The sequence below is a fragment of the Stenella coeruleoalba genome, assembly GCF_951394435.1.
Source record: "Stenella coeruleoalba genome assembly, chromosome: 20".
Taxonomy (NCBI): domain Eukaryota; kingdom Metazoa; phylum Chordata; class Mammalia; order Artiodactyla; family Delphinidae; genus Stenella; species Stenella coeruleoalba.
In genome coordinates this window covers 55,314,461-55,339,616 of record NC_137166.1, presented here as the reverse complement: position 1 = coordinate 55,339,616, position 25,156 = coordinate 55,314,461, and the positions used below count along the sequence as shown (strand labels likewise).

The window sequence follows — 25,156 nt, the reverse complement described above, 5'->3', positions numbered from 1 at the left end:
CTCATTAGCTGAGCTGGTGCTGTTTCTCATTAGCTGAGCTGGTGCTGTTTCTCATTGGCTGGGCTGAGGCTGTTTTCTCATTGGCTGAGTTGTTGCTGTTTCTCATTAGCTGAGCTGGTGCTGTTTCTCATTGGCTAAGTTGTGACTGTTTCTCATTGGCTAGCCTGTTGCTCTTTTCATTGGCTGGGCTGTTGCTGGGCGAGGAGAAAATCATCCTTCTGAAAATCAAGCTTCTTCCTGCCCAGGAATGTAAAGTAAGCTGCAGCAGAGGGTAGGGGTGAGAGAGCTCCCCTTTAGGGCTTCGCAACTCCGTTTTAAATTAGGTTTCCCTTTATTAATTTTCACACTAGCATATGCATGTATGACACATGTTAAAGCATCAGCTTTAGAGAAACCTGAAATCTGACTAATACAAGGGGTACAGCAGGCTCTACTCTATGGGGTCATCCTGGGAACCAGGTGCCACACTCAGCGTGTGGGTCCAAGGTCACCCAGGGCATCCATACCCATCAGCAGAAGGGAAGAGCCGTGAGGATCTTGTGTGGGAGGTTCACGGGCCAGGCTTGGAAGAAGCTCCGTCCATCCAGCTCACATGCCACTGTGAACTTCATCCCAGGACACACATAACTGCAGGGAGGCTGGGGAGATCATCTCGCTGGGAGCCCAGGAAGGGAGGACACGGTGCTGGTGAGCAGCCAGTCCTGTCACACAGGGACCTCCTGTCACTTTGAGCACCGGGTGGGGGTGGGGGGGTTAACGGGTTGTGGGGTGCGTTTCCAGTCTCCACTGCTTCCTCCCCGACCTCCTCTTACGTAGAGGTTCTAGGGACACAAGGAATAGACTCTCAAACATTGATCATTTCACAAGCTAGTGGAAGAAGGAAACATTCCTGCAAGGAGGTACTTAGAATTCAGAGTGAGGCATTCAAGCCCAGAGGAGCCCACAAGCGGAGGTGGTGCTGAGGCCCGACACCCGCTCAGGTAGACAGAATAACAGCCCCAAAGATGTCCGCATCCGACGCCCTGGAGCCAACTGCTGTGTTACCTTAGGTGCAAAAAGGGTCTTTGCAGGTGTGATTGAGTTAAGGATCTTAAGGGGGGGGGAAATGAGCTTGTATGTTCCAGGTGGACCCAGTGTAATCACCAGGGTCCTTGTAAGAGGGAGGAGGCAGGTGAGAGAGAGGGAAGGAGGTGCGACCATAGAAGCAGGGGTCCTAGTCAGAGGGAGGATTTGCAGAGGCTACAGTTCTCCTTGAAGGCGGAGGAAGGGGCCCCGAGCCGAGGAATGCAGACGGCCCCCAGACGCTGCTAAAGGTAAAGGAATGGGCTCTGTCCTGGAGGCTTCAGAAGGAGCGCAGCCCTGCTGACCCCTGATTTTAGCCCAGTTAACATGTTAGCCTCTGAGCTCCTGAACTGTAGGATAATAAGTTGTGTTGTTTGGTGCCCCTATGTGAGGGGTTCGTTACAGCAGCAACTGCAAGCTTGTTGGGATGAACAGCCTCCAATCCCAAACCTGAAGGGCATTAGCCAGGTGACGGGGTGAAGGTCAGATCAAGGACAGTGTCCTACAGCTGATGGGTCCTCTTGTGTTTGGAGAATGCATGGCGTCCAGTGGGGATGAACTGGAGTAGGGGTGGGAAATGGGGACCTGCATGTTCCTCTGGGTGGACCTAAAGCCTGAGGGACCCTCCGTGTGCAGTCGTGGTCTCATCAACTCCCTCGCCCACTCCACACGTGTCCATGCGTGTGGGTGTGTGCATAAGTATATGCGTTTGTACAGTACATGCGTGCATTCGTGGGCGTGCACATGGCGGGGGGATGGCAGCTGTATCAGGTGGGGCAGGCCTGCGCCTTCACCCAGACAGAAGTCCCCTCAGACATCTCCCTCTCTCATCCCTGAGACACACTTGAATCAGAAAACAAGGATGCCCTTTGTATCGTTTCCCTCACTAAGTTTTGAGTGACTGTGGAGGCAGAGACTGGGACCTAGAACCTGTGTACCCCGGCGCCACACGCAGGGCTGACGCAGTTGGGCCTGTGAGGACATTTATTGATGAACAAGGTGAAGCATGATCCAGAAAACAGCAATGAGCCGCATAAGCGTAGCCCAGATTCAAGATCAACAACTGAACTCTAGGAAGGTTCGTACAGTCGGCTGAGAAGACAAAACGGGTCTCTGGGGGCAGGGGAGGATTCACAGGACATATCTGGAATCAGCTGGGCGACTGTAGGACCATAGCTGGGTCTCTAGAAACGGCCAAGAGACTGCAGCTGGGTCTCTGGAAACAGCCAAGCACTATAGCTGGTTCTCTGGAAACAGCCAAGGGACCACAGCGGGTCTCTGAAACAAGTGCTACACGTCCTCTCCAAGGAGCTAGTTCATTGTGGGAGGGGCCACATGGTGAATGAATCTCCTAGAAGTTGATTGGGGGTCTCAGGACTCCAGCTCTTGCCAGCAGGAGAATTGACCGGATGACTTCAGGAAGGGCCGATTCCACAGGGAAACCCTCCAAATGTCCACTGCAGGCTTTTGCAAGAGTGCCCTCCTGTGTCTTTAGTGCAGAGGCCAGGTGGGCCTGGGGTCAGTTTCTGGCAAGGACTGCATACATGCTGGACTTGGCTGTGGGCTCTGTGGACAGTGGGGACACAGCTCTGGCCACCCTCTGTGTGAGGTCCGGGTGGTCCAGCTGGGCATATATCACCTCCTGGGGGCCTCCTGCAGCAGAGGCCTGAGGAGAGAGACTCAGGGTGAGTATGGGTGGCTGAGGTGAGGGAGGGGCTGTGGGAGGGGAAGACTTTGGTCGCCAGACGCCAGGTGCCCCCGCACATCCCACCTCCTGAGTCGCCGTTGTGTAGTCCCCTCCCGCAGAGAAGCAGGGTTGGTCTGTGTGACCAATAGAATATGGCAGAGTGAGGGCCACCTGTAGGGGAGGCCACAGAGGACAGTGTGCCTTCTGTTCCTCCCTCTTTGGGGTCCCTCCTGCTGGGGGAGGCCGGCCCCCATGGAGGAGCCCGTGTGGTGGGGAAATGGGGCTCCTCCCCACAGCCAGGGGACTGAGCCATTGTGGAAGTGGATCTTCCAGCTTCAGTTGAGCCTCCGATGAATGCAGCCCTGGTTGGCATCTTGACAGCGACATCAGGACAGACCATGAGCCACCACCGCCCAGCTGATCCGATTCCTAATTCCTGGCCCAGGAAACTGAGATGATTTTGTTAAGCTGCTAATTTCAGGGGCTTTGGTACCCAGCAGGAGGTGACTAATGCAAGCACTTACTGAGGTGTCCACTTCCCCACTCTTCTCAGGAAGTCTGTCGACAGTGGCCAGATCTGGCAGGGAGAGGACAAGGGGTCAGTTCTCTGGGGTGGACCTTAGGGGGCAAATACGTCTGACCTCATAGCTTCATATTTGGTCTCCCACCCCATCTGGAACATTCTAGAATGCTCTCGAACACCCCCTACCACATTGCTTCCTGATGGCACTGAATCCCCACTTCCCCGCTCCCAGACCTGTCCCCCATCCTTGTCTTTACCTGGTGTCTCATCTGCGACGTCAACAGCGGGGCTGAGCCTGAGGGGAGAGAACACGTGAGCCCTCGGGGCTGCCTGGGAGCAGGGGGTTGGGGGCCCGGGGGTCACTCCCAGGAGCCTCACCTCTCCTGGGGCCTCTGCTCCTCACCTTTGCTTCTTGGGGGCCCTGGGGACAGTCGGGTGTGAATTCAGAAGAGAAGCCTTCTTCCCAGCACCCCAAACAGCCTGCCTGGGTCACCCCACCCTGTCCCTGAGACCTACCCCGTTTTCTCTCGTGCCGACGATGGAGGAGGAAAAGGCCCAGGAGAAGGAGACAAAGGAGAAAGGCCACAGGGACCCCAATGAGAATATAAAGGTGCTCTGTCGGCAGGCCTGCGGGAGGTGGGAGGGTGGAATCCGATTACCGGCGGCATGCCCACCACGCGCTGGGCGCTTGTCGTGTCCCCACTTACACATAAATCTCTCATGCCCAATAGTCCTGTGACATGATCTCCACTTTACAAAACCGGATCTGAGCGCTGGAGTCCTCTGTCCGCAGGGCACTGGTCAAGCTGGGATATGACCGGCACCAAAGCCCCTTCTTTCCCCAAAGAACACGCACCGGGCTCGTGCTTCTGCGTCCCCCTCGCCCATCAGGACGGTCATTGTCCTGCGGATGCGTCTGTGTCTCCGAGGAGTGAGGAGGGTCTGGGTCAGAGGCCTGATCTGGACAGAGAAGCCTCTGAGTCCCCCATCCCCACCTCCAAGGGGTCTCCTCCCCGGACCCCGACCTGCTCCCTCTAGAACAGCCCCATGGACCTTGCTGTGAGGATGGTTACCACCACGGTAGTCACGCGGGACAATTTTCACTGAAATTCAGGTTAACTAAAGTTACAAGTCAGATCGCCAGCTGCACTAGCCACTGCACTACCCCTGGCTAATGACACCCTCCCGGGATGACGCAGATACACAGCATCTCCTTCCTGCAGGAGGCTGCGTGGGACGGCGCTGCTCTCCGCGCTTTGTGCAACCTTTACAGAGACGGAAACCCAGCAGGAATCGAGAGCGGGAACCTCTGCCTGCTCACCTCCTTCTGGGTTCCCACGCCAAACACAAGAATCCCGATGTCTGATCTCTTCTGTTTTTCGCAGCAATCCCTGATGGGGCGGAAATGCTCTTCTGTGAGTCAAGAAGCCAAGACCCGATGTCCTCGAGCTGCCTGAAGCCCAGCCTTTAGCAGGTGAGAGGATGCAGCACCCGCCACGAGCTGCACTCCACGCATGCGCCTTTTGTCCATAACCTCCTTTACATCTCCTAAGTGCTGTGCTCAGCATGGCTCATTTTACAGGCGGTCCAACTGAGGTCTTGGGGGCTGGTACACCCACAAGGTTGGAGCGCTTCATCCCCTCTTCTGGTCAGCGCCCCCTCCCTCCCACTGCTCCAGAGGTTGAGTCCTCAACGTCCTTTACAATAGAAAATTTCATTTCTTGGAGCATCCTTTCCTCAATACTGTGTCCTTGGTCCAGGATCCACGACCCCATCCTGCGTTTTAACGCCATTGCTGCCTGAGCTTCCCCTGCTGACATTTACTACGATTTAGAATAGCATATATGTTATACCCGTACAAATAATATATAGCAATATGTTTACATCTATAATGTATATTACATATTATATAAATATGCTTAATGCCTAAATAGTAAATATAAATATATTTTAATATATATATAAGTATAATATATATAATATATATAATATAAATATATTAATATATATATTATATATATATTAATATATTTTAAATTATGTGTTTTTAACTTACATATGTATAATTTAATTTATATGAATAATTTAAATTATACATAATTATTCTATACATAAAAATTATATCAATTATACATATTTAATATATATTACGGTACACATTTTAATATTACATATACAGATTATAGTAATACATGATACATGGTAACATAATATATAACACACATTACTCATGTAACAATATAGTAATGTATATTATATTGTATTACTTATATATTTAATAGTGTAACTGTATTCTAATTTACTTAAATTATAGATCTGAAATTTTACATTGTAAGTTATATGTTTATATTTTTATATGGCCATGTATACTTATATACACTCCTATTATTCATTCTAATGAATTCTCCCGCTAAAGTCTGGGAAGCCAGGGACCCTTTCTCCTCATTCACCATGTGCATCAGTCCCACGGCAGGAGGCTGTCTGGTGCACACGAGACGAGAAGAAAATATTTCCTCGGTATTAATAAGATTAGCCCTTCTCCAGGTTGTCCCATTTGGTAGCATATTTAAGCGGGTGTCCTCTGTACGTGAACTCCTGTGTCCCCAAAGCAGCATGGCGGGGTCAGCGCCCCAGGAGGGTGTGGAGGGGGTCAAAGTGTCCCCAGTGGGCGCTGACTCCAGGACATCCTGGGGGCTGACTGCACACAGGGACAGGGACGGCCTCATCCCAGAGGTCCCCCAAAGCACCATCCAGCCCTGGTCAGGGGTCTAGGACCATGTGATGTGCCCGATGGAGGGTGGGCCACACCACAGGGGACACATGGCCTAGGGCCCACAGATTCTCACCCAGTGGAAAGGACAGTCGACACCATCTGAGGGAAAAGACACAGGTTCCCTTGAAGGGGTCTGTCCTCACCCCATCTCTGGAAGCGCACCCCCCGCCAGCCCAGCAGGGACAGCTCTGTGCCCACCCTGATGCTGGGGCTGAGTGCCCAGGTCACCGTGGTGTCCAGGTGAGACCAGGCTCCAGGGACCTGAGCCAGGTGTGAAGGCAGAGAGATGTGTGTGCAGACGGAAGAGGGAACCAGAGGGTTTGGGGGTCAGGAGGGGGCAGGGGAGCCTGTGGACGGAGGACACAGCTGGGGACAGGGTCCAGGGACCTGGGGCAAACGTGAGGGCAGAGCAGAGACCTCCTCACCTGTCACCGCCAGGTCCAGGGGCTCACTGGGCTCAGACCAGTGATTACCTTTTCGATAGAGGCACTGATAATGCTGGGCAGCGTCTCCACTCACAGTGGTGATGCCGAATCTGGCCTCTGTCTGGTGTGGACCAATTTGAAACACAGTTTTCTCATCCTTGAAGTCATTCCTATCGTCCTTCCTCTCCAGACGGAATTCCTCAGCCCCAGCAGGGCCCCTGCACACAATGGTCACAGGCCACCCCTGGGGGCTTACAGAGTCGGGCTCAGCCCTGGTGGAGCAACTGGGCAGGGTCCCTGGGATGGGTAAGAGCAGAGTCTCAGCATTACGTGAAAATCGTCACATCACATAATTCACCCATTTGTGTTGCTCAATTCAGTACTTTTTTTTTTAAACTTGCAAAGTTGTGCAACCATCACCACAGTACAATTTTTTTTGGCTGCACTGCATGTGGGATCTTCGTTCCCCAACCAGGGATCAAACCCACACCCCCTGCATTGGAAGCATTCAGTCTTGACCACTGGACCACCAGGGAAGTCCCACAATCCAATTTTAGACCATTTCCATCATCCTCCCCCAAAAGACCCCCCCAGGTCCATTCTATGAGCATATAAATTCCCATCACTGCGGAGTGATTTTCCCCACTTGACTTAAGGACCCTGAGACTTGGTCACGTCTTGCTCAGGGTGACGTGGGAGGTGTCAGAGCAGGCTGGGCCCCCGGGCATGTCTGCTGCAGGGGGCGGCTCCCTCCCTGCCCACGGCCACTCTAGGGGAACAGAGACAGCTGGGAGGGTGGCACAGGACGGGAATGACCGGGTCATTCCTGGGACAAGGAGAGCAGGGGTCTCAGTCGGTAGGAATGATCTGGGCTGGTCTGAAGGACAGCTGCCAGTCCCAGGTGGGATTGTGTGGGGTGAGGGACGCAGTGTGCAGAGCGGCTGTGTGTGTGTGTGTGTGTGTGTGTGTGTGTGTGTGTGTGTGTGTGTGTGTGTGTGTGTGTGTGTGTGTGTGTAGGAGGTGGAACACAGATCTGATCCCACATTCCTCAGCAGGCGAGGATCTCTGTGTCCAATGCGAGTCTTCTGTGCTTTCATCCCTGGGTTTTCTCTGTATTTTTACCTTCTTCTCAGCTTATTTCCATTTCCTTGTTACTGAGGCTCTGGAAACCCCAAATGTCTCAACTGGGCTGGGGGCAGGGGGAAGAGCGGGTTTGTAGCCCTGAAACAGGAAGCTGGCCTCACATTCAGCAAAATCCCATAGAGGCAGGGGGCTGGCAGAGGTCACTCATTCACTCTTTCTTTCTTTTGACCACACCTTAGCTCTCATCTATCTGTTTACTGATGCCTCCATGTACCACTGGTTCCACAAATATGAGAAACACCCAGGATGCCTGCCCTCTTGGGGCTGAAAGTCTAGAGAGAGGATAGCCATTGACAAATAATTGTGCAAATCCACGGGTACAAACGGTGGTACATGCCCTCGGGGTGAGTGTGGGAATCTCGGGGGCAGACAGGAGGCAGAGCTGCTGTCCTCTGGGAGGTCCGAGGGAAGAGATATCTGAGCCAAGATCTGAGGTCAGGGATGAATTCCCCAGGCTGAGGGACAGGGGACACCGGGCATTCAGGGTGGTGCGGAGGTCTGGAGCTGAGTGGGAAGATGGCATTTAGAAAGGGAAAGAAAACCAAGGTAACTGAGATAAGTGGGCCAGACAGCATGGGGACAGACAGATCCAGGCCAAAGAGAGATGCGTGGGTCTCTGTCTGTCTGAAGGTAAACTGTGAGAGGACTTGAAGGAAGATTACGGTCCTGAAGATAAGTTATATACTATATAGGTATTTAAAGTTTTTAAGTAAAACTTTTAAATGATCATTTAAAACCACATCACTGTGTGCTACAGTCCGTACGGGAGGATGGAGACGGTGGGATTGAGGAGGATTCTGAGTCTGCCCTTGGCGAGGTCATGTTGGTCATGTTCTCTGCCCAGGGGCTGCCGCGGGAGATCTGGGCTTGTGCGGGGAGAGCTCGTGGGTGCAGCCTGGTCTGTATGCTCTGAATCGTCCCTGGGGGCCATCAAGAGCAGAGGGGGAGAACGCGGGAGAGACCTGGGCGAGGGTTATACACTGGAGGTTGTTTGCAATTCGAGGTGTATGTCAGGGCCCCCAGGATCGGCTCCACTCTCACCTACATCTGCCTGCGGGGTGCAGAGGGGATTGGGGAGAAGATTCACCCGCCTGTGTGTGCATCGTGTGACCCAGACAGAGCACTGGAAGAGAAGTTGTAGTGAGAAAGACGCCCACTGTACTGTTTCCTCATGGGGCCGCAGTCAAGCGGGGGCCTTGAGGAGCCAGCGGGGTAGGGGGTGGTCATCGTCCATACTTTCCCGACACCCCGGTCAACATTGCCTCTGAGTACGAGCCCTCTCCTTGCTCTGAAATAGTCTCAGGACAAACCCCCAACCCCTCTTCCAAGCAGGTGCTCCTCCCTGCCCGCCAGCCCTTCTCAGTCTGAACTCAACCCCATACCCAGGCACCATTTCCAGCACTGAACCTTCCATGGTAAGACTTAGGTCTTGGCCAGAGCTGAGGGGGACCACTTTGCCCTGCTAGGGCCCCAGCGTCTTCTGGGCTGGAGTCGGGACGGAGCTGGGAAGCAGAGCCCCTCTGCCCCTGGATTCCTACCCCTCCATTCCAGGACTCACCCAGGCCCAGGAGGGTGGTGGGACGGGGGGACATGGCCCAGCCCCTGCCCCCGGCACCGTCCTGGAGTTTGTGAGTGAAGGAGAGAGCCTGCAGGTGACACGAGAGAAGAGGATGTGGTGGCTAGGGCCCCTGTCTGGGGTTTCTACGTCAACGGCCTCACACAAAGGGGAAGAGCTCTCTCTCCCCTCCCATCCACGCTTCCCACTAACGAGACAGAGGTGGGACCTGGCTTCCAAAAGTTGTTTGTTCCCCCTGTGCACTGATGAGGCTGAACTCATCTCTGGAGGCACCCCTTGAGGTGGGAGCCTCATTCTCACTCTGTGGGGCAAGCAGAACACGGATTTGTGCAGCAAACTGACTTGACTGTTGGTCCCAGCTCCACACAACAGCCATCTGTTCTTGGGCAAAGAGTTACACCACTTTATGCCAACATTTCCTTGTGTTTAAAATGGGAAGCCCCAAATCCCCCTCCAGGTATTTAATATTACGATATATGTTACATTCCCAGCAAGGTATTGAGCTCATTAAAAATATCTCACTCACATGGATTCTCTGCCTATCTTCCCAAAGTGGCATGGGAACCAGGGAAAGGGAGGCTGGTCCATCAGCACAAGCAAAATCCTAAAGGGATTGGGTGATCAGGAGACAGACCTTGGGAGCTGGCCCTGGGCTTGGGATCAGGTGGGGCACCCAGCTTGGTGCTGAAATAAAGAGCAGGACCAGGGATGGGGAGGGCGTTTGTGCACACGGAGCCCAGTAAGACAGGAGCCCCATCAGGGAATCTCACGTCCACTGCCCCTGAGGCCAGGCAAGAGCTGCTTCTCCCAGGGGGTAGCTGTGCCAGACGTTGATGTCTGCACAGCAGCCGATGCTCACTTTTTCTTTATTAACAGAAACCTAGTTCTGTTTGAGTGGCTATGTTCCAACCCTGGAGCTGAGGGATGGGGGGAGTGCAGAGGATAAAATTTGGGTTAAGGCAAGCCAGCAATCCCATTTGCAGCGATTGGTCCAGAGGGGGCACGTGAGCATGTAGTATGGCCAATGGTACTTAAAGCAGGATATATCAGGGTTTCTGGGAATCATATTTGTCTCTTAATAACAGAGGGTCTCATGAGACTTTTGCCTCCTTTTCTCCTGTCCATGGGCAACTATATCATGATGATGTGATATCTGGAGCTGCAGCAGCCATCTTGCAACCATGAGGCAACAAGCTTGACTACAATAGCAGAAATACTGAACAAACTGAGGGGAAAGAATACAAGATCCAGGGTTCATAGAAGGTCCCCAAATGCTGAACCAGCCCTGGGACTGCCTATCCCTGGAATTCTTAATAAGTAAACAATAAATATACTAGATTTTCTGTCAAAATTTCAGACTAAATCTGTGGACCATGCTCCATTTTAAAATAATAATTATTTTAAAAACTAAAATTGCTTAATAGACTATTTTAAAGGTCTTCTTAAATGCCTCAAAGAAATGAACACTAAGTGAAGGCTATGTAGTCAAAAATTAAAGGAAGACAAGATTCCCCAGAGTCAAGTTGAATGCTGAACATGGCTCTCACCTTGACAATGGTGCATTAAGTTTTATTTTCCTGGCCTTGCAGATGGTAGAGGCTAAAGGGTAAAGTCCAGGGGTCACCCTCGTTGATTAACACCAGCCAGCCCTATGTATCCGCGTTTTTCTTATGTGTGTGTCTCTCCCTCTCTCTCTCTCTCTCTCTCTCTCTCTCTCTCTCTCATCTTCATTAGTGGCTTTTATCAGGTTTATTGAAGGATAATTTGCAGACAACCAACTGCATCCATTAAATATGTGCAATTCAATGAGCTCTGGTAGTTGTGAAACCACCATCATAGTCAAGATTTCCATCACCACCAAGATTCCTTGTTCCCTTTGTGAAAATAAGCAAAGTAACCTCATTTAAAATGGAGCCGGGAAGCCCTGAAAGGGGAACTCTCAGGCATGTAGCACTTGGTGCAACCTGCACTCCCAGTATGGAGAAGGAAGATGAGAATTATTTAGACAAGGGAGGACATTAATTACATGGGAATTTCATCCCCTGCTTTAAGAAAAAGAAGGAAGATCCTTCCGTGCCCCAGCAACAATGCTCTAACCACTGCTTCCAGCCAATGAGAAAATGTCAAACGTCTAACTCTTGTTCTTCAGTGAATTTCTGTTCAAAACAGTCCTTCCCCGTTTCCTCCTAAAACCCGATAAGAGGTGACCTCCCTTTTATCTCTTTAGACTTGCCTGTGATCCACCATAGCTGGCCTGTCCCAAATAGCAATTTTCTGCGATTCCCAAATAAACCATTTTGCTGCCAAGGAAACTGGCTATTTTATTTTTATGGTCGCTACTCCTTGGTCCCAGGTGATCACTGCCAACCAGAGAATGTCACTTTCTTTCTGGCTCTACAAGGATTGAGTCATTAGTCACTGGACTTACTCACTTTCGACACACCCTGAAGGGTGTTCAAGGCAGGGATCTGGAATGAGGCGCTCTGTGCTCTGGGAAAGCTGGCAGAACAGGCCTTCAGAGAGTTAGATTTCAGGAGAAGATTTTATGAACCCAATTTCTTGCATCTTCTCGTACTTAGAAAAGCACTAAAGTCATTAACTAAGGTATCTGTTCCTCGTGAGTAGCAGCAGCTTTCTACAGAGACGTGTGCTTGACGGCATGTACGCCTTCCCCAAAATCACATAGATGCTGATATCGGAGCAGCTCCTCAGAGCTCTCTGAGAGGCTGTCTCTTGGGCAACAGTCCTCAGTATGTCCCCAAATAAAACAGAACCTCACAACTCTCACTGTGCATTTTGTGCATTTTTATTGCAGTCAACACCATTGATCCTTCTTTTCTTTTTAGAAAATATGTATCTGCTAACTTATTTTTTTATTGAAGTGTAGTTGATTTACAATATTGTGTTAGTTTCAGGCGTACAGCAAAGTGATTTGGTTATATATATATATATATATATATATATGTGGAAAAAGAATATGTGGGTGTTACTCACGTATTCTTTTTTCTCAATTCTTTTCCACTATAGGTTATTACTAGACTTCCCTGTGCTATACAGCAAATCCTTGTTTATCTATTTAATATATGATAGTGTGTATCTGTTAATCCCATACTTCTAATTTATCCCTCTCCTCCTTTTGCCTTTGGTAACCATAAGTTTGTTTTCTATGTCTGTGAATCTGTTTCTGTTTTGTAAATAAGTTCATTTGTACTGTTTTTTAGATTCCACATGTAAGTGATATAATATTTGTCTTTTTCTGTCTGACTTCACTTAGTATGATAATCTCTACATCCACCTGTGTTGCTGCAAATGGCATTATTTCATTCGTTTTTATGACTGGGTAATATTCCATTGCATATATGTACCACATCTTCTTTATCTATTCATTTGTCATGGACTCTTAGGTTACTTCCCTATCTTGCCTATTGGGAATAGTGCTTCAGTGAACATTGGGGTGCACGTATCTTTTCAAATTAGAGTTTTCATCTTTTCCAGATATATGCCCAGGAGTGGGATTGCTGGATCATATGGTAGTTCTATTTTAGTTTTTTAAGGAACCACCATACTGTTCTCCATAGTGACTGCACCAATTTACATTCCCACCAACAGTGTAGGAGGGTTCCCTTTTCTTCACACCCTCTCCAGCATTTATTATTCATAGATTTTTTGATGATAGCCATTCTTTTCTTTCTTTCTTTTTTAACATCTTTATTGGAGTATAATTACTTTACAATATTGTGTTAGTTTCTGCTGTATAACAAAGTGAATCAGCTATACACATACATTTATCCCCGTATCTCCTCCCTCTTGCGTCTCCCTCCCACCCTCCCCTCTAGGTGGTCACAAAGCACCGAGCTGATCTCCCTGTGCTATGCAGCTGCTTCCCACTAGCTATCTGTTTTACATTTGGTAGTGTATATATGTCCGTGCTACTCCCTCCCTTCATCCCAGCTTACCCTTCCCCCTCCCCGTATCCTCAAGTCCATTCTCTACGTCTGCATCTTTATTCCTGTCCTGTCCCTAGGTTCTTCAGAACCATTTTTTTTTTAGATTCCATATATATGTGTGATGACAGCCATTCTGACAGGTGATACCTCATTGTAGTTTTGAGTTACATTTCTCTAATAATCAGCGATGTTGAATATCTTTTCATGTGCCTGTTGGCCATCTTTATGCCTTCTTTGAAGAAATGTTTGTTTAGATCTTTGCTAACTTATTTTTTAAAAAAACCTACCTTGTCGTAATTTTAGATTTGCAGAAAAGTTGCAAAGACACAGAAAAATCCCATATGCCCTTCACCCAGTTTCCCCTAATGTTAATGTTTCGCATAACCATAGTACATCTGTCAAAAACAAGCAATTAACATTGATTGAATCATTAACTAGTACAGACTTTATTTGGAATTAATATGTTTTTCACTAATGTTCTTTTCCTGTGCAAGGATCCAATTCAGAGTAACATTTGGATTTAGTTCTCACTGTTTTAAATACAGAGAAGAGTTTCTGTTTTCCTCGTTGGATCCTAATTACTATTCCCATCGTACCTGAAGGGCATATGCAAGGAGGATATGGGGACAGGCTGACTACTTAGGAAAAGAAGGGCTAAAAGAATTAACATCTACAGGGACTTTCCTGGTGGCGCAGTGGTTAAGAATCCGCCTGCCATTTCAGGGGACAGGGGTTCAAGCCCTGGTCCGGGAAGATTCCACATGCCGTGGAGCAACTAAGCCCGTGCGCCACAACTTCTGAGGCTGCCTTCTAGAGCTAGCGAACCACAACTACTGAAGCCTGTGCACCTAGAACCCGTGCTTCACAACAGGAGAAGCCACCGCAATGAGACGCCTCTGCACCACAACAAAGAGTAGCCCCTGCTCCCCACAAGTAGAGAAAGCCCGCCTGCGGCAACAAAGACCCAACGCAGCCAAAAATAAATAAATTTATATATATATATGCTCAAGAATTAGCATCTACAGCTTCCTCCTAGGCCAGCAGGTCCATCAGGGCAGTTATTCTGGGTTTTTCTTTCCAGAAGTTGATGTGGAGCTGTCATCCCTCACTATTCACAGTAAGGCCCCCAACCTTTGCATCCTTCTGACACATGGGTCTCCAACTGGAGAGCATTCATGCCCAAGGCTCAATACAGGTCAAAATGATTTTTGAAATCAAATACAGAGTAAATGTGGGCTAATGTTCTATTAATTCATTAACGATGGAATCATCCTTTGAAATTCCTATCTTTACTCAAATATTTACCCTTTCCATGGTTCTTCCTTCCCTCCTGCATGTCTCTGTTTCTACTGGGATTATTCTCCTTTTACCTGAAACTTTCATTCTTTTGGTGCCCATCTGTTGGTGAATAATACAATTTTTCATTGCCAAAATGTCTGTATTTCACCGCCAATATTGAAGTTTTCTCTTGTAGAGTTCTAGGTTGGCAGTTTTTTTTTTTAGCGCTTAAATATGGTATTAATCATTTTTGTTGCAAATGAACTGTAACTCTTCTCGTTGTTCCTTTGAAAGTAATGTATCCTTTTTCTTTCAGTGCGTTTAAGATTTTGTCTTTGGGGTTCAGCAGTTTTCCTCTGATGTATCTCGGGGGGTGTGTGTGTGTGTTGACTTTTATTGATGTGTACTAGATTAAAAGTGCACATATCAGGGACGTCCTGGTGGTCTAGTGGTTAAGACACTGCGCCTCCACTGCAGGGGGCATGGGTTTGATCCCTGGCTGTGGAACTAAGATCCCGAATGCAGATCCCCGGTGGGGGAATCAAGATCTCACATGCGGGCTTCCCTGGTGGCGCAGTGGTTGAGAGTCCGCCTGCCGATGCAGGGGACGTGGGTTCGTGCCCCGGTCTGGGAAGATCCCACATGCCGCGGAGCAGCTGGGCCCGTGAGCCATGGCTGCTGAGCCTGCGCGTCCGGAGCCTGTGCTCCGCAATGGGAGAGGCCACAACAGTGAGAGGCCCGCGTACCGCAAAAAAAAAAAAAAAAAAAAAAAGATCCCACATGCCGTGCGGCGTGGCCCAAAAAAACCAAAAGCGCACATATCGAATGCACCGCTTGTTGAATTTTCACAAGTTGAGCACTCTCATGTTTTCCGGTAACTTCTCTCCAAAGGTAATGCCTACACTAACTTCTAACAGCATGGGTTAAATTTGCTTGTTTTGGTTCTTTACATCAACATGAAACTTCTCTGCGCTCTGTGTGTGTGTGTGTGGCTTCTTCTGTGCAACCAGATGTTTGTAAGATGTGTCCATAGTCATGCAGGGAGCTGTGGACCTTCGGCTGGGGTTGCTCTGGAGAATTCTACTGCGTCAATCACCACAATGAGCGTATCCATCCTCGTGTGAACAGGCATTTGCTTAGCTTCTGGTTTAGGTTACGATGGAGAGTCCTGCTTTGAATTTCTTAATACGTGTGAAGTGATGAACATATCTGTGCATTTTTTGCTGGAATAAACCTACAAGTGTAACTGCTGTGTGTTGTGCATTTATTCAACTTTAGTAGGTACTGCTGAACGTTTTTCAAAGTGACTATTAATTTAATCAATGCGGATTAATTAATTAATCTGAGCGTCTGGTTATTCCACATCCTCACCAACCCCTCCAATTTTGCATCTTTTTATTTTAGCCACGCTGGGATGGGTGGTGGTACCTTTGTGGTTTCACTTTGCATTTCTCTAATGACTGTGGTGTTTGGTCATTTGAATATTCATTTTATTTTTGTGAAATGTCTATTTGAGTCATTTTCTCATTTCAGAAAATTGGGTTGACTTTTTTACTAAACAATAGGAAGCTTTCTCTTTTTCTTATCATGCATGTGAGCCTTTATCAGATATGTTCATTGTGATTATTCCTGGTCTAGCTGGGGTTCACTTTCTTATTGGGGCATTTTGAAGAATAGAATTTCGGAATCTTATTGTAGTCCAGTTTATCTAATTTTTATTTTATATTTAGTGCTGCTGCAAAATTGTGAAGAAGCTTCCTGTGTATTCCTCCCAGAACTATATATGTACTTTTTTTTTTTTTTTTGCGGTACGCGGGCCTCTCACTGCTGTGGCCTCTCCCGTTGCGGAGCACAGGCTCCGGACGCGCAGGCTCAGCGGCCATGGCTCACGGGCCCAGCCGCTCCGCGGCATGTGGGATCTTCCCAGACCGGGGCACGAGCCCGTGTCCCCTGCATCGGCAGGTGGACTCTCAACCGCTGCGCCACCAGGGAAGCCCTATATGTACTTTCTAGATTTATATCTTCAGTCCTTGGGAAATAATGGTGTGTGTGTATGTTGTGTGCTAAGAGTCCACAAACATTTTTCATGTGGAAATCCGATTGATACAAGCACAATTCATTGGAAGGACCATCCTGTCCTCATTGAGCTCCTGGATATCCTGTGTCATATAGCAGGAGACTGAACGCATCTGTTACCAGCCTTTCTGTTCTGTTCTAATGTTTAGTTCGTGTATCTGTGCAGCCATGTCACGTGGATCCAGACACTCTAGCTTCGTGACACCTAGGAGTGTGCGTCTTCCAGCTTTGTTCTTCTTTTTCAAGATATCATTGAATAATTTTGGCCCTCGGTATGTCTACGAAAAAAAAACTCCCTGGGTTTTATATATACATAGCAGTTCGTATCTGCTAATCTCAGACTCCTAATTTGTCCCTCTCCCCACCCGTTCCCCTTTGGTAACCAGAAGTTTGTTTTTGTCTGTGAGTCTGTTTCTGTTTTGTAAATAAGTTCATTCGTATCATTTTTTAGATTCTACATGTAAGTGGTATCATATGATATTTGTCTTTCTATGTCTGACTTACTTCATTTAGTATGACGATCTCTAGGTCCATCCATGTTGCTGCAAATGGCGTTATTTCTTTCTTTTTTATGGCTGAGTAATATTCCATTGCATATATGTACCACATCTTCTTTATCCATTCCTCTGTCAATGGACGTTTAGGTTGCTTCCATATCTTGGCTATTGTGAATAGTGCTGCTATGAACACAGGGCTGCATGCATCTTTTTGAATTAGAGTTTTCATCTTTTCCAGATACATGCCCAGGAGTGGGATTGCTGGATCATATGGTAACTCTGTTTTAGTTTTCCCCTGGGTTTTAATTGAAATTTCATCAAATCCACAGACTCCTTTTGGCACTATCAACATCTTTACAATATTGAGTCTTTCTACACTCTATTTAAAATTTAGGACTTCAGAGTTTCTCTCAATATGTTTTGTAGTTCAATGTGGTGGTCTTACACATCCTTTCTTAGATTTATTGCTTTAATTACATGTTTTTAGATTATTGTGTATGTCATTGGTTTTTTAAAATTTTATTTCTACCCCCCCCTTTGTTTTTTCTTTTTGCTGTTATGAAGAAACATGGTTGGGTTTTTGTGGACCTTCTATATAACAGCCTTGCAAAATTCATTTATTAATTTTGATAGTTTGTATAGTCTCTTGGATTTTTTATATATACAACAGTATATTCTATTTTCAGTGACAGTTTGTATTACTTTGTTTCCAATACTTATGGCTTTCATCCCTTTTTCTTGCTTTTTTGTACTGGCTAGAATCGCTAATGAATATAAATGATGACATCAAGATTTCACCGTTTAATATGATGCTTTTTGTAGGGCTACTTACATCTTCTTTACCAGATTAAGAAATTTCCTGTTTTACGGTAGTTTGTATTTTTTTGTTCTGTTTTGTTTCCTTTACCGTGAATGGCCATTTAATTTTCTTAAATGTGTTCTCATCTGTCATATGTTCTGCATATAATTTACCTCTTTTTTCCTCTGTCAATGAGGAAAGTTATAGTGATGTGGTTTTTTTATTTTATGGTCTTTTTTGGCTGTGTTGGGTCTCCGTTGCTGTGCGTGGGCTTTCTCTAGTTGTGGTGAGCGGGGGCTACTCTTCGTTGCAGTGCACGGGCTTCTCATTGTGGTGGCTTCTCTTGTTGTGGAGCATGGGCTCTAGGCACGTGGGCTTCAGTAGTTGTAGCATGCGGTCTCAGTAGTTGTGACGCACGGGCTTAGTTGCTCTGCGGCACGTGGGATCTTCCCGGACCAGAGCTCGAACCCTTGTCCCCTGCATTGGCAGGAGGATTCTTAATCACTGCGCCACCAGGGAAGTCCCTACTGATGTTTTGGGGTTTTTTTGGTGGTACGTGGGCCTCTCACTGTTGTGGCCTCTCCCGTTGCGGAGCACAGGCTCCGGACGCGCAGGCTCAGCGGCCATGGCTCGGGCCCAGCCGCTCCAAGGCATGTGGGATCTTCCCGGACCGGGGCACGAACCCGCGTCCCCTGCATCGGCAGGCGGACTCTCAACCACTGCGCCACCAGGGAAGCCCCCCCTGATGTATTTTTAAATGTTAAGTCATTCTGCATAGAAGGTATAAATCCCACTTGGTTATAAAATAGTATTGTTATTATATAACTATATTATTTGCTCATTTTTATTAAGGATTCTTGACAAGATTAGTTTGTAATATTTTATCACATAATATCCTTAGTTGGGCTTTGAAATCAAGACTTTGCTCGAATCCCAAAATGGGATATAGAAAACAGTATAGATCTTCCTCAAAAAATTAAAAATAGAACTACCATATGACCTAGCAATCCCACTTCTGAGTATATATCTAAAGGAAATGAAAACAGAATCTCTAAGAGATTTCTGAATTCCCATGTTCATTGCAGCATTATTCATAATAGCCAAGATATGGAAGCAACCTAAGTGTCACTCAACAGATGAATGGTTAAAGAAGATGTGGTATATTTATAAGTGGAATATTATTCAGCCATGAGAAAGAAAGAAATCCTACCATTTGGAAAAGTAAGGATGAGCCCTGAGGGCATCATGCTGAGTGAAGTAAATCAGACAGAGAAAGACAAATGTTGTACGATCTCACTTCTATAGGGCATCTAAAAGAAGCCAACTCGTAGAAATAGAGGGTAGAATGATTGTTTTTTAAGGGCCGGGGTGGGGAAAGTGGGGATATGCTGGCCAAAGGGTACCAGCTTGCAGTTGTAAGATGAAGAAGTTCTGGGGATCTAATATATAGCATGGTAGTTATAGACAACAATACCGTACTCTAGACTTCATAGTTGCTAAGAGACTAGATCTTGTTCTCGGCACAAAGGAAAAGAGAAATGGCAGCTGTGTGACGGGATGGATGTGTTAGCTAATGCTACAGTGGTAATCAAGGTGCAATATTTAAATGTATCAAATCAATATACTGCACACCTTACACTTAAACAATGTTATATGTAATTATGTCTCAGTATAAATAAATAGACAAATAAATTCATAGGATATAAGGTATATTCTCTCTTTTTTCTCACTGAAATGCTTTTTATAAGATTGGTGTTATTTTTCCTTTAAAGTTTGGATGAATTCTCTTTGAAGTACTAAACACTGTTTTATATGTACTTATCTTGGGTTTCTCTGAGCTTCTGGAAGCAGTGGCTTGGTGGCTGATCCAATTTGGGAAGCAAAAACGGATCACTTTGGTTTCTCGTTTTGGTTTGGTTTGGTTTGGTTTTTGTTTGTTTGTTTTTTGGCCGTGCCACGCAGCATGCAGGATTGGGTTCCCTGACCGGGGATCGAACCCGTGCCCCCTGCGTTGGGAGCACTGAGTCTTAACCACTGGACCACCAGGAAAGTTCCCCAAATGGATCACTTCGGATAATTAAAAGTTGGATAAAATTAAAATTAGATAAAGCTGGATAATTTCTAGGTCATTATCTCCTCAAATATTGCTTTTTCTTCATTCTCTCTCTTCTTGGCTCCTGGGGCTCCAGTTAGTCAAACGTAGAAACTTTTTCCTGTGCTCCACAAGTCTCTTAGAATTTTCCTTTGGGTTTCCATTTTCTTTTCTGAGTACTTCAATCTGGATAGATTTATCTTATGTCCAGTTTATTGTTTTTGTGTTCTGCACTGTTCCGGCCCCCCATGACCATGAAGTCAGGGTTCAAAACTCATTAGGATCCAATGACACGAGAGGTCGTTGTCAGAAAAGCCATTGTGACTGGAGATGTCTTCAGTGACTGAAGTCACCAAGTTCAAGGGAAGCCAGAAAAACCACGGTCTGCTAAGCAAGACCTGGAACGTTAGCTCATCTCTCTTAGGACAGAAAGGATAAGTCCCACCAGGTCTCTGAGTGATGCCTCTTGGTCATAGGCTCTCCGGAGACTGTCTGAGCATCTGCTTCAGGGAAGATGCCCATTTTCCTTTGAGTCTCCTTTGCGAAGAGTGTGGGGTGTTAAGGTGGCCAGCCAGCTCCCTAAACCAGCACTTTCCAATTAAAATACAATATCAACCGCAAGTACTAGCCACATGTGCGTGTTTAAAGGTCCACACTAAAAAGAAACTGATGGAAAGTAATTATACCTATGTTTCATTTAACCCAATCTGTTTTAAAACGTTATCTTTTCAGTGTGAAAAATGACCAACGACATAGCTCACACTCTTTCTTTTTACTCTGTCTTCCAGGTCCCGGGTGTGTTTTATAATTGAAGCACATGGCGGCTGAGACTGGCTTTGTGTAGATTGATCCACAGACACCTGTGGGTAGCGGCCGCCACGCTTGGTGGAGCATCTCTAAACACACCCTTGGCGCCTGAAGTAAGTAGAGGTCTCCTTCAGTCAGTACATCTGTCTCTGGCTCTTCCTCTCTTCTGTCTCGCTTAGTCTGACTTTATGCAAATTCTCTGTCTCTCCTTTTTTTTCCTCTCTCTCTGTCTCTGTCCGTGTCCTTCTCTCCCACTGAGTCTGGAGGGCCTCTCTGTGTCCCCAAGAACCTAAGGTGGACCTCCCATACATGTGACTACCTGGGTAAAAAGCTTAAAACAGCCCGTCTGAGCCCCACAGAGGACTGGGGTTAGCTGGCCATGCTCACAGGTCATCACAAGCCTGGGGTATCAGTGGGAGCCCATTGTTCCCAGGAGGATTGATGGTCACCATCCATCATTAGCATCTGAAAGTCCTTGCAAGGGCAGAATCACAGAGCCCGGGGAGAAAGCAGCCCAGGCATGCTCATCGCCAAGGGAAGCTCTCCAAGGAGGATGAGGGGACAGAGCGAGGCAGGCCAGCACGTGCAAACAGAGGAACCGAAACAACCCAACTCGACAGACAGGTAGGCAGTGGAGCCCAACTCGACAGACAGACATGCAGGGTAGGATGTGCGGAAGCTTAACCCCAAGTATGTCTCGGTTTTCCTGTTGATTTTCTCAGAAAAAGGGAAGTAACTCCTTTCCTTGAGCTTTGTCCTTCTCACCGCCACCCCCATCAGCAGTGAGGGCTGCTTCTTAGCATAACAGATGTTTCAGTAGCTTTGCAAGCAAACCGCTGCTCACTTATCTGAAACACCATCCGCGACCCACCGTCAAGGTCAGATGGGTAATTTGGTTCTTTTCGCAAATGAATTTTATTTCTTAGACTAGTTTTAGGATCACAGCAAAATTGGGCAGAAGAGGGGCCTTCCCTGGTGGCACAGTGGTTAAGAATCCGCCTGTCAATGCAGGGGACAAGGGTTCGAGCCCTGGTCTGGGAGGATCCCACATGCCGTGGAGCAGCTAAGCCCGTGCGCCACAACTACTGAGCCTGTGAGCCACAACTACTGAAGCAGAAGATACCAAGGTTTCCCGTCCACCCCCCGCCCCCAGACATGCACAGCCTCCCGCATTATCAACACGCTGGCGTGGTACACGTGTTACAACTGATGAACTCACATCGACACATCATAACCACCCAAAGCCCGTAGTTTACATGGGGGCTCACTCTTTTTCTTTTTTTCTGAATTGTTTTTTTTTTAATACAGCAGGTTCTTATTAGTTATCTATTTTATACGTATTAGCGTAAGAGGGCTCACTCTTGGTGTTGTACATTTTATGTGTTCGGACAAACGTATAATGCCATGCGTCCACCACTGCAGTATCGTACAGAGTAGTTTCACTGCCCTGAAATTCCTCTCTGCTCTACCTCTTCATGCTTCCCTCCTTCCTAACCCCTGGCAACAGCTGATCTTTTTACTGTATCCATCGTCTTTCCTTTTCCAGACTGTCATAGAGTTGGAATCATGCGGCCTGTAGCCTTTTCAGATTGACTCCTTCCACTTGGAGATAAGCATTTCAAGTTCCTCCGTGTTTTTCCATGGCTTGATAGCTCGTAGCTTCTTAGCACTGAATAATATTCCATTGTGGACGGACCACGGTTTACTTAGCTGTTCACCTGCTGAACAGCATCTCGGTTGCTTCCAAGTTTTGGCAGTTATGAAAAAGCAGCTGCTTTAAACATCTGTGTGCAGGTTTTTGTGTGGAAATAACTTTTCTGTTTTTTTTTTTAACATCTTCATTGGAGTATAATTGCTTTACAATGGTGTGTTAGTTTCTGCTTTATAAAACAAAGTGAATCAGTTGTACATATACGTATGTTCTCATAGCTCTTCTCTCTTGCGTCTCCCTCCCTCCCACCCTCCCTATCCCACCCCTCTAGGTGGTCACATAACTTTTCAGTTCATTTAAGTAAATACCAAGGAGCACAACTGCTGGGTCATACGGTAGTAAGCAGGTTGAGTTTGGTAAGAAACTGCGAAATGGTCAAAATGTACCCTTTTGCGTTTCCCACCAGCAATGAATGCGAGTTTCTGTTGCCCCACGTCCTCGCCAGCCTTTGGTGTCAGTGTTTTGGGTCTTGGCCACTCTGAGTAGGTGTGTAGTGGAAACTTGGCTGTTAAGATATTGAAAGAAGTGCAGAGCGTGGGCTGAGAAGTCAGACGGAATGAGATCTTCCTCTGTCTCCTACAACAACCTTGGACAAGTCCCTTTCCCCATAAACTTTCATAAATGTGAGTTTTGTGAGCTCCCTTTCTTCAGAAGCCAGTTGACCAATATTTAGCCATTTCCTGTCATGCGCTTGGTGTTTGGGATACAGAAGTGAACAAAACAGATACGGTCCCTGTGCTCAGCAGAGCTTCCATCCAATGAGGGGTTAGAATCAATCAATTACTTAGCTACTCATCAATTATTTAACTACCATTGTGATATGAAAGAGGGGTAACAGTCACCACTGTAACAGGTCAGCCCTGAAATACCAGTGTCTTAACACAAAGGGAGTCTGTTGCTTCCTCATGACCAATGTGGGTCTTCCTGGGAAGGATTTGAACTTCCTGTCTTAGGAGGTCTCAGGAACATCAGCCTCTTCCATCTGTGGCCCCGCCATCCTCGTGGGCAACAGTGTCCTCTGCTTCCAACCAAAGGAAAGAGAAAGAGAAAGCAGAAAGGGTATGTCCACCTGTAAGTCGCTGGCCTGGAAGTGATACACGTTATTTCTGCCCAACTTTCTTGGCTATATTTACTTACTACAGTCACAAGCAGATGCAAGGGAGACCAGACAATAAAGCTCCTTGTGGGTAGCCGCCTCCCAGGAGCATGGAGAGCAAAGGAGCGTGTCATTATGACCCCTCCGGCTGATGCACCATTGGAGCTGATGGACGCCTCGGTACTAGAAGGAACCAGCTACACTGGAGTTCTGAGGAACACTAAAGGCATGCATTTCCACGTTCTCTCCAGAAACCCGCCCAGTGCTGGCTAAGCTGAAGGTAGATGTCACGAGCAACCAGAGGACAGGGGGGTGGCCGTGTGAAGGGGGGTTGGTTCCTCACCTCCCTCGCCCTCTGTTCTTGTCTCTGCGAAGGGCTCCACGTGGCCCATCCATTTCCCCCTTGATCCGAACACGACGGGCGGGACCTGAGACTGGGCAACCTCTGGATAGGCGTCCAACCTGAAATCGCCAGCCGTGGCTTCAGCTGCCGTAGTGACTGTGGCGAAGGCCTGAATTGTCTGCTCCCGTGTAGTTGGGTGATTCTGGTGACATCTTTATCCCAGAGCTCCGGATTTCCATCTCTATCCAGACAGAATTCATCAGACCTGGACAGCTCCCAGCCCCAGAGGGTCCTGGAATTCTTCTGGTCTGACACCGAGTCTGGATCACCCAGGAAAATGACTCTAGAGTAGCTTTCTAGAAGGGGATCAAATCTAGAGCCTCACGGGGCTCCCCCGGTGACCCAGTGGTTAAGACTGCATGCTTCCAGTGCAGGGGGCGCGAGTTCGAGCCCTGGTCAGGGAACTATGATCTCACGGAGTCCAAGCACTTGAGAGTTTAGACTCCAAAAGCACTCCGCAAATACGCTCACCATCCCAGCCTTTTCTTACCCAGTTCCGGCTCTGCGGGTGAGAGTCGACTGCATTGACCCAGTGTAGACCTTAGCACTTTAGGACACAGACTTACTCTCTCGTACCCAAATCTTGTGGCCCAGACTCAAGATTGTGGCCTCCTCTCCCTCCTCTCTTGTGGCCTAGTAGAGAAATCCAGGTTTAAAGGGCTCCATTCTTCACTCAGAATCCATATCTGATTAAGCCCCTAAGCCCCTGGTTCAAGGCCGGGGCAGGGGAGCCTGAGGCTTGGGTAGACAATACCTTCTTTCCATAGTCTCTGCTCCCCCTTGAATCATAGGCTAAGGTCCCATGGCATCGATCCAACCAGGACTATGGTCTAGGGAAGGACCTGGATTTTCAGCATCCTGGTCCCCCAGCCCAGAGATCCCCTCCTGCCATGTCAGAACTCACCAATGGAAAACCAAAAAGTAAACACGGCAGGCACGATGCTCCTGCCCAAGACTCAGCCTTGCCAACGGACAGATGTACGGGCTGTGGTGGTCAGAGACTCAATCCGAACCATCTTGTGGTTTTCTTACTAAGTGGTTTAACGGAAAGTTCATCCACATGACCTAGTTCCTCCTTCCCTTGACTGGGGGTGTGGGAGAGGAGGACTGGTCCAACCACACTCATGCCCGACTTGAATCTCCCATCCAAACACCGCATCCAGATTGGCAAGGCTGGCCCTAGGGTGTGAGGGGGACTCTGAGCACCGACAGGAGTTAGACGTAAATGATACTGTGATGCCGGCTCTGTCTCATGTAGAAC

At 47.6% G+C, this 25,156-nt stretch overlaps 2 protein-coding genes across 15 annotated transcripts in view; one reads left to right on the top strand and one right to left on the bottom strand.

The window, feature by feature from the left end:
• Positions 1-25,156, top strand: part of NLRP7 (NLR family pyrin domain containing 7) — a 182,347-nt gene that overhangs the window by 131,984 nt on the left and 25,207 nt on the right. For 7 of the 14 annotated variants that reach the window (XM_079906902.1, XM_079906903.1, XM_079906898.1 and 4 more), the window contains 2 exons: positions 4,658-4,746; positions 20,667-21,988. The gene's annotated coding sequence lies outside the window, so the exon portion shown is untranslated. Of the gene's footprint in view, positions 1-4,657; positions 4,747-20,666; positions 21,989-25,156 lie in introns of those variants that run through there. The other 7 variants (XM_079906907.1, XM_079906906.1, XM_079906909.1 and 4 more) reach the window with 4 other exon arrangements.
• Positions 1,503-8,840, bottom strand: LOC307178487 (leukocyte-associated immunoglobulin-like receptor 1; the record flags this gene model as incomplete). The annotated part of the gene is made up of 8 exons (XM_079906679.1): positions 1,503-2,728; positions 3,274-3,326; positions 3,530-3,567; positions 3,651-3,693; positions 3,789-3,899; positions 6,471-6,767; positions 8,378-8,533; positions 8,771-8,840. The coding sequence occupies 8 exons, from the start codon at positions 8,838-8,840 to the stop codon at positions 2,582-2,584; spliced, it is 915 nt and encodes a 304-aa protein (XP_079762805.1). The 3' UTR covers positions 1,503-2,581.